Genomic DNA, 10,000 nt, shown 5'->3' with positions numbered 1-10,000 from the left:
GGCGAAAGCATCGTCCACTGAAACACAAGACGAACACCTGTTACACTCCTGAACTACTGACTGTAACACAAGACGAACACCTGTTACACGTCTGTCCAACACCTGTTACACTCCTGAACTACTGACGGACTCCTTTCCCACCTAATCAATCTCGTGGCACTGAAGTGCGTACCTGGGGAAATCATTTTTAAAAAACTAAAAAAGGCACAAAACAATCGTTTTAAAATACAATACTGTACAAAACTATAGTTTAAAGACACAATACTGCACAAAACAATCCAGCACCCAGCTGCATATCAGAGACAGTCACAGACACAAATACAACTGCTGATATTATTATTCTATATTATCTAATCTGGGACTATGATTCACATCACCTTACCTACTAATAACATCATTTTCACATTCATGTTTTGTATCTTGTTACATTGTTTTAGGAGTCATCTTCACACCTGTTATCACACACACACACACACACACACTCACACTCAGACACACACACACACACACTCACACACACACCTGCTATCACACTAAAACAAGAACAGGAGATTCCCTCGCAGGTAAGGAACCTTCTGTCTCACTAGGGTCCACACATCTCACCTTGCTAAAGACCTGTGGTTATTTCTGTTCTTTAAAAACAACCTAATAACCCCCCACACACACACACACACACACACACGCACACACGCACACACACGCCAGTGTTTTAACAGTGGAAAGGTCGAGTCCTGTACAGGAAGCTGGCATGGCGTTTCTTTGCTCCACCAGCCCTGTGGTCAGTCAGCGCCTGTGGTCAGTCAGCGACAGGAAGTCAGCTCAGAGCAACATCAACGATGGAGCCAAGGGAGAAACTGAGGCACGCTACAGACCCAGGAACCTTCTTAGGACCCACCACACAGCCCTACTAACCTTCTAAGGAACCCAACACACACACCAACTAACCTTCTTAGAACCCAACACACAGGCCAACTAACCTTCTTAGAACCCACCACACAGACCAACTAACCTTATTAGAACCCACCATCACAGACCTACTAACCTTCTTAGGAACCCACCATCACAGACCTACTAACCTTCTTAGGAACCCACCATCACAGACCTACTAACCTTCTTAGGAACCCACCACACAGCCCTACTAACCTTCTTAGGACCCACCACACAGCCCTACTAACCTTCTTAGGAACCCACCACACAGCCCTACTAACCTTCTTAGGAACCCACCACACAGCCCTACTTACCTTCTTAGGAACCCACCATCACAGACCTAGCTAACCTCTCTTGGCATTCATGTGCTGGACTGGAAAGCTCCAGATTGAACTCATCAGCGAGTGATAAAGCATAATTCGTGCTGTAACTGAACTAGTAGAGTAAGGTCTATTAGGAACACAAAGGTGTTTCCTCTCCACCAATGCTGGGTGCTTACTCTAGGGGTTCAGGCCATGGGCTCTGTGAAGTGCTTTGAAAAAATGTATATAAATATTAAAATGTACTTCAATATTGGTCAAATTATACTAACAGAGAAGAAAATGTTCATTTTACCCATACCCCTCCAAGGAACTTTTGGACAGAAATGTCATAAATGTAAGTCAGGGCGTTTTAAACTAATCTGGGAGCTAGAACACGTGTAGGATGTGCAGGACCCCGCCGAGAACAACTGAGACGTGTTCTTCTAGAAGGTTCTATGACGGGCAGGAAGTGAGGTGTGCTCAGGCAGGAAGTGAGGTCACAGTGCTTACTCTGAGGGATGTCCTCCGCTCTGAAGACCTTGAGCTTGAGCGTCACCCAGCGGAGGGTCAGGCCGGCGGGCAGGAGCAGGTTGCTCTCGATGTCGTCATGGTCGCTGTCGCGCTCCCGCTTCTCCACCTGAGGACAGTGGGGGAAGAAACAGTGTTACCTCCAACAGTAATGACATGACACACACACACACACACACACACACTGAACAGACCTGTAATTGACAGTACACAGACAAACATATACGCAGGTTTAATATACTGTATACACGTACACAAATATGCACATACAATAAAGAAACACACACACACACACACACACACACACACACACACACACACACACACACACACACACACACACACACACTATGTGGAGGAACTCTACAGTACCGGAGGCTCAACAGTGCCCACGATGAAGATGCGCACACACACACACACACAGACACACACACACTCACACTCACACACACACACACAGACACACACACACACACACACACACACACACACACACAGACACACACACACACACACACACACACACACACACACACAGTACCGGAGGCTCGTCCCCGGTGCCCACGATGAAGATGCTGACTTTGAGGTAGCCCTTGGCCCCAGAGTTGGAGTCCTCAGGGTCGTTCAGGAGCAGCCATTTTCTCATGACACAGTGAGCTGAGAACACACACACGGTTACACACACACGGTTACACACACACACGGTTACACACACACGGTTACACACACAGGGTAACACACACACGGTTACACACACACATAATTATACACAGGAAGACACACACACACACACACACACACACACACACACACACACACACACACACACGGTTATACACACACGGTTATACACACACGGTTATACACACACATAATTATTCACAGGCAGACAGCCACACACACACACACACACACACACTTCTTGGAACTTGCATGCAGCTATAATTATCCAAACCCAAATCTGATGCAAATCTATCTATTTGTGCTGCATGAGGCCTACTGTACCTGGCTCATCATAGACAAAGCCCACATCAATCTGCAACAACAAAGAGGAACCATAAGAGTGATGTTGCTATTAGTTTACTTTCAGTTTTACATGGATGGATGTGTGTGCAATGGTTTGTATCTTATGGTTAGGATGAATGTTTGTGTGTGTGTGTGTGTGTGTGTGTCTGCGTGCATTTGTCCCTTGTGTCTTACGAGATAAATATGTGACTGGGTTTCTGTATGTTTTTGAGTGTATGTGTGTGTGGGGGTGTGCATGTGTATGAGTTCAGATCTGAGTGTGTGTATGTGTATGTGCGTGTGCGTGTGCGTGTGCGTGTGCGTGTGCGTGTGCGTGTGCGTGTGCGTGTGCGTGTGCGTGTGCGCGTGCGTGTGCGCGTGCGCGTGCGTGTGCGTGTGCGTTTGCGTTTGCGTGTGCGTGTGCGTGTGCATGTGTATGTGTATGTGTATGTGTCCACCAATGAGTGTCTGTGCACGTGTTTGTGTGTGTGTGTGTGTGTGTGTGCTTAACGTGTGTTTAATGGCTCACCTTAAATGTTTATGTGTATCTGTATGTGTATGTGTATGTGTTTGTGTGTGTGTGTGTTTAATGTGTTTGTTTAATGTGTGGTGTGTTTAATGTGTGTGTGTGTGTGTGTTTAATGTTTGTGTGTGTGTGTGTGTGTGTGTTTAATGTGTGTGTGTGTGTGTGTTTAATGTGTGTGTGTGTGTGTGTGTTTAATGTGTGTGTGCGTATGTTTAATGTGTGTGTGTGTTTAATGTCTCACCTTGAACTCGCCCATGAGGCTGTCTGCCCTTAAGGAAGATGAATCATACACCTGTGTGAAGGAAACACACACACACACACACACACACACACACACACACACACCACTTCCTGATTCAGAACAGCCAACACACTACATTTACATTTCGTCATTTAGCAGACGCTGTTATCCAAAGTGACTTACAAGGATGTTTACACATTTTACATTTGACCCTAGGCTCAGACCCCAGGGGCTCACTGACTATAACTTCATCATCAGGATTATTGAGTATCAGGATTAGTGAGTGATTATTGGCTGATCTTACCCGTATGCTGATGTATTGATCAAAGAGATCGGATGGCAACATGTGGACGTTGTAGAAGAACATCTGTACAAAATGAACAGCCAATCAGGAGAGGGGAAAGAAACGGTGATGAACATTCCATTTGGATACATTCTTTCCTTGTTTATTATTTTTAGTGAATGCCAAAAATGAAAAAGAGGGGAGAGACAAAATTTTTGGCAGGAGGAGTAAACTCTTGCTACCCCTCGCCCCCAGAAAAGTGTGTGTGTGTGTGTGTGTGTGTGTGTGTGTGTGTGTGTGTGTCATACCTCATCAAAGAATGGATTGTTGCCTCTTTTGATTCTCGTCCGATGTGTTTCACCACAAGCGTTCACCTTGACAACGGGTTTAACGTTGTTTCCTGGCAACTGGCGACCTTCTATGACCCGGAAGCGGATCTGGTTGGACACACAAGAGGAGCCATCACATAAAACAGCAAGGCAATGATCTTCTATCAATCTAACCACACCTACATTTCCACACGTTTTCAGTGTGTATCCATTTCAACTAGTTGTTTATCCATTTACAAAAGGCCCAGCAGCTTACAAATGAGTCAGACCAATGAAAACACTTTAAATGTAATCTGCACACATCAGAGATGAAGGGTCTTTGTTAGCAGGAACAGAAAACCACATTAAAACAATTATTTACATTTTTCATTCTTCGAAAAAACGTTTTCATTCATTACTGTTAAACACACATTTCCTGTATGGGTTAATGTGTTAGATCCAATGATCTAGGTTGTGCACTTCAAATGACAAATAAATCAACTGTACTCACACACACACACACACACACACGTGAAGTTTACAAGTAGGACCTCCCCATGGCTAAAAAATAAAAATGTTAGTGAAATAAAAAGAAAATGTCGCATAGCAGAGAGAAAATGGAGAAAAACAAAGACCACTATCCACCACGGTATCTACAAAGATGCACTAACTACCTATAACAAAACCATCCGTCTAGCAAGGAAAGGTTATTTTTCCTACATTATTACAGAAAATGCCGGAAATTCCAGAGTTCTGTTCTCCACCATTGACCGGCTGCTAAACACTGTCCCTGCCCCCCCACTATCCTCAGCATCTAAATGCGAAGAGTTTGCTCAGTTCTTCAAGAACAAAATAACATCGATCAGATCTAGTATCACTACTACTGGAGGTGAAATTGACATCAGTAGATCTTGCAACTTAACTATGAGCACTTTCACATGTATCACACTAAGTGAACTCTCTAAAATCATCATCGAATGTAAATCTACAACCTCAGATATTGATCCCATTCCCACTGCATTCTTTAAGCGAGTGTTTGATAGTGTCTCAGGTCCGGTCCTTGACATCATAAACACATCCCTTAGAACTGGCGTTTTCCCAGATGCCTTCAAAACAGCTGTTGTAAGGCCCCTATTAAAGAAACCCAAATTGGATACCAGTACACTAGCAAGCTATAGACCCATATCCAATCTTCCATTTATTAGTAAAGTCCTGGAAAAGATAGTATTAGTCCAAATAAATTCATATCTGGAAGAAAATAACATCTTGGAAGTCTTTCAGTCAGGTTTCAGAAAATATCACAGTACTGAAACCGCTCTCACCAAAATAATTAGCGACCTCAGACAAAACTCTGATGCAAATAAAGTTTCTATCCTTATCCTGTTAGATCTTACTGCAGCATTTGATACCATTGATCATGACATCCTAATCAATAGACTTGAAAATCTTATTGGGTTCTCTGAGTGTGTATTGAACTGGATCAAAACATATATTAGAGGAAGGAAGTTTTAGGTCAGTCTAGGAGACCATATGTCCGAGAAACATGAAAGCTGCTACGGGGTTACACAAGGGAGCTGTTTAGGTCCATTGCTCTTTTCTCTTTATATGTTACCACTCAGTGACATCATCAGAGAACATAGTATAGATTTTCATAGCTATGCGGATGACACACAATTGTATATTTCCGCTGAGCCAAATGATGCAACAGCAATAAACTCCATTACCAACTGTTTATTGGCAATAAACAAATGGATGAACAATAACTTTCTAAAACTCAATGAGGACAAAACTGAAGTCCTACTTATCGGCCCTAAATTAAAAAGAGAGATGCTCACCAAGAATCTAGGAGGTTTATCCCGGTGGATTAAACCTGAGGTGGTTAGTCTTGGTGTCACCCTGGACTCAGATTTGAATTTCAACTCCCACATTAACAAAGTCACCAAAACAGCTTTCTTTCACCTCAGGAACATAGCAAAGGTACGATCATTCTTAAACCAAAATGATGCCGAGAAGCTTATTCATGCTTTCATATCGAGCCGGCTAGACTACTGTAATTCACTTTTTACTGGTCTTCCCAAGAAAACAACTGTAAGACTCCAGCTCATTCAAAATTCTGCAGCTAGACTATTAACCAAAACTAAAAGGAGAGAACACATTAGTCCTGTCCTAGCTACTTTACACTGGCTTCCTGTTACCTGTAGAATTGACTTTAAGGTCCTCCTCCTCACATACAAAGCTCTAAATGGACAAGGACCTAGCTACATTGCTAACTCTCTTACTAACTACACACCAGCTAGAACACTGCGATCATCAGATACAGGTCTGTTAGAGGTCACCAGAAGCAGTCATAAGAAGATTGGAGATGCAGCCTTTGTCAACTACGCCCCAAAATTATGGAACACATTACCCGTTAATATTAGGGAAGCAAACACGCTAGACACCTTCAAAAGGCAGCTTAAAACCTATCTTTTTACCAAAGCATTTTATTAATTTTATCTGGCACTTTTTATTTCTCTGTTCTCTTTGAAACTGTTTTAAGGGTTTTATGACTTTTATTACTTTTACTATTTCTCTGTAAAACTGTTTTGAGGGTACCATGGCACTGTCGGAAACCATATTGTGGCTCAGTATATCACATATTATTCTCAGAGATATTTCCATAACAAATGTTCTAGTCCCCTAGGTGCAGTCACCTTCCTTAAGCCTGTAAAAGAGAGCTAGTGTCTCTCCCGAAGCCCTGAAGTGCGTTCGGTGGAAGAAGACGAAGAGGCCTCTAAAGGAAGGGTATAGAAGGAAGGGTGGCCTTTGGCCGGGGAAACATAGCTAGGGAAAATATTTAACAGGGTAGGTCGGAATCTATGGAGCAGCACTATGGTTTCGACTGCGCTAAATACCAGGCAGAAGGGTTTTATTACTTTTATTATGATTTTAATATTTTAAGCCTATCGGAACATCAGGTTCTGATACGATGTTGACCAATATTTTATTGCTCCTGCTGCTTGCTCTTATTGATTTTATGTAAAGCACTTTGAATTGCAACTCCTGTACGAAATGTGCTATATAAATAAAGTCTTACTTACTTACTTACTTACACACACACACACACACACACACACACACACACACACAACTGTACAAAACTGCATCACACTGCATGTGCAAACTACTACATGATCAGGAACAGTGGGACCCACGTGTTAAAACCCAAATCCCAAATTGACAAATGTGCAAAACTGCTACAGGACCAGAGTACTTCAACCTAAAACCCAACCCGTGTCTAGGTCACCTGGAAGTCCTGTGGCTTGTTGACCAGGGCTCGCTGGCGTCTGCGTGCCTTCCTGAAGACGTTCTGATGGGGCAGGACAGCAGACTCCCCCGCGCTCCCAGCCGGGGCTCCATCGGTCTGGGTCTCATCCCCTTCATCCCCCACACCTGGAGAGGAATGGAGGCAGCGCACTTAAAGCTTGATCAAGAGGCACACACACACACACACACACACACACACACACACACACACACACACACACACACACACACACACACACACACACACACACGCACACACACCTGGAGAGGGATGGAGGCAGCGCACTTAAAGCTTGATAAAGAGGCAAACACACACACACACACACACCTGGAGAGGGATGGAGGCATCGCACTTAAAGCTTGATAAAGAGGCGCACACACACACACACACACACACACACACACACACACACCTGGAGAGGGATGGAGGCAGCGCACTTAAAGCTTGATAAAGAGGCGCACACACACACACACACACACACACACACACACACACACACACACACACACACACACCTGGAGAAGAATGGAGGCAGCGCACTTAAAGCTTGATCAAGAGGCACACACACACACACACACACACACACCTGGAGAAGAATGGAGGCAGCTCACTTAAAGCTTGATAAAGAGGCAAACACACACACACACACACACACACACACACACACCTAATAAAGTAATTTGGTACGATTGGTAAGATATTTTTAAGACATTTGGCATTCAGGTCAACCCATTCAAGGCTAAGTTGCTAAGATTCTAATCAATATAACTTTGATAAGACTGCAAGCATTTCAGCAGAATATTAATCCCAGTAAACTGAAAGCCACTGCTCTGTGTTCGAAGTTATATTGTGAGCATTACTGACATTCTGCTGCTCTTTTCTGCACAGTGCACACAGAGATCCAAGCCAGTGGAATCACAAAGAAATACATTACCCATAATTCTCCTCTGCATGGCAAGCAGCTCCATGAAACATGGGAGAAGGGAAGCATAACCAAGTCCGCCCCCCCCCCCCACACACACACACGCACACATTCCACAGAGGCATAAAGTCAACATCCCTTCAATTCCAGTGACCCAACATTCCAAACATGGTCGTTCGAGGCCATTAATTCAGAAACATGGCTCTCAGCCAACCTACCCGCAAAGACATAGTCAAAGTCATAGTACTCTTCCATTGGGGTGGGAGTGTTGGCAAGAAAAAGCTCAGGCAGCGATGGTAGAGGCTAATTGGCTAGACAAACTCTAGTTTAGAGACAGACACACACACACACACACACACACACACACACTCGCTGCAGCATACCTGCATCCCCAACGCTGACGTCTCCATCCTTCTGCTCGTTAGGGTTGGGCGGGGCATTGGCAGGAGCCTCGTAGCCAATCACAAGGTCGATAGTCGCCTGATTGACAGAATAGATTGAATAATAAATATGACTGGAAAATAGCTACATAGTTTTTTTTTTTTTTTTTTACAATTTTCTTTTTATTAGCTACATAGTTTTTGAAAATGAAAACTCCCCTGAAGTTCCATCTAGTCTTATATGAATGTGTCAATGTTTGATGGTTTAGAAATGTTCACGTGGATGTTTGTAACATGTCAGGAATGGCCTCCAGCTGCTGTCAATCATGCTGATTGATTGGTCGCTGACAGCAGCTCAAGTGCTGAGGCATTCAATTGAGTCACGGCCCAAAGGAGCACTGAGACGTGTGTTGTCTTTTCAGATTGGGATGTTTTTAAACGTAGTTATGTCGGCCATTGTTTAATCACAAGGGCTGAAGGCATGCAGAAGTATTTACTTTAAAAACACTTACCCCAATATCCTGCCCACTGTCGTTGGCGAGCGCTAAGTTTTTGGATTGGAGAGATCTGACTTGGCCGCTGGCGAGGTCTCTCAAGGACACTTTTGCTGAGCCAAGGAATCTAAGAGGCGATATCAGAACACACACACACACACACACACACACACACACACACACACACATAACCACACACACACACACAACCACACACACACACACACACACACACACACACACACACACACACACACACACACACAACCACACACACACACACACACACACACACAACCACACACACACACAACCACACACACACACACACACACACACACACACACACACACACACACACACACACACACACAATATCAGAACACATAAACAGGATGGACCTATGACTCAGTAGACAAAGCATGCTGGCACCATTAAGACCATTTATAAGGTAAGAAGATCAGACACACACACACACACACACACACACATTTATAAGGTAAGAAGATCAGATAAGTTCAGACGTTTAACTTCCCACCACAGTAAGTATAACAATAATAGTAGTATAACTAAATGCACTGCTTTAGCTAGACAACATTGGTTAAAGACAGGTTTATATATATTCTACAGGTACATATTTATTCTACAGGTACATATATATTCTACAGGTTCATATATATTCTACAGGTACATATATATTCTACAGGTACATATATATTCTACAGATACATGTATATTCTACAGGTACATATGTATTCTACAGGTTCATATATATTC

General features: G+C 43.5%; 1 protein-coding gene across 1 annotated transcript in view; it reads right to left on the bottom strand.

Annotated features, from left to right (window-relative positions):
• The window catches only part of LOC308361694 (myoferlin-like), a 55,832-nt gene that overhangs the window by 34,261 nt on the left and 11,571 nt on the right, over positions 1–10,000 (bottom strand). Inside the window, exons 4-13 of the mRNA XM_080834120.1 lie at positions 9,242–9,350; positions 8,733–8,829; positions 7,407–7,552; positions 4,121–4,249; positions 3,834–3,896; positions 3,530–3,580; positions 2,763–2,793; positions 2,299–2,414; positions 1,740–1,866; positions 1–17 (exon numbers count right to left, since the gene is read on the bottom strand). The exon at positions 1–17 is cut by the window's left edge and continues 87 nt beyond it. Coding sequence (XP_080690246.1) covers positions 1–17; positions 1,740–1,866; positions 2,299–2,414; positions 2,763–2,793; positions 3,530–3,580; positions 3,834–3,896; positions 4,121–4,249; positions 7,407–7,552; positions 8,733–8,829; positions 9,242–9,350 — 886 coding nt within the window. The remainder of the gene's footprint in view (positions 18–1,739; positions 1,867–2,298; positions 2,415–2,762; positions 2,794–3,529; positions 3,581–3,833; positions 3,897–4,120; positions 4,250–7,406; positions 7,553–8,732; positions 8,830–9,241; positions 9,351–10,000) is intronic.

This window comes from Sprattus sprattus (genome assembly GCF_963457725.1).
Source record: "Sprattus sprattus genome assembly, chromosome: 3".
NCBI lineage: Eukaryota > Metazoa > Chordata > Actinopteri > Clupeiformes > Clupeidae > Sprattus > Sprattus sprattus.
This window is presented reverse-complemented; position numbering and strand designations above follow the sequence as displayed.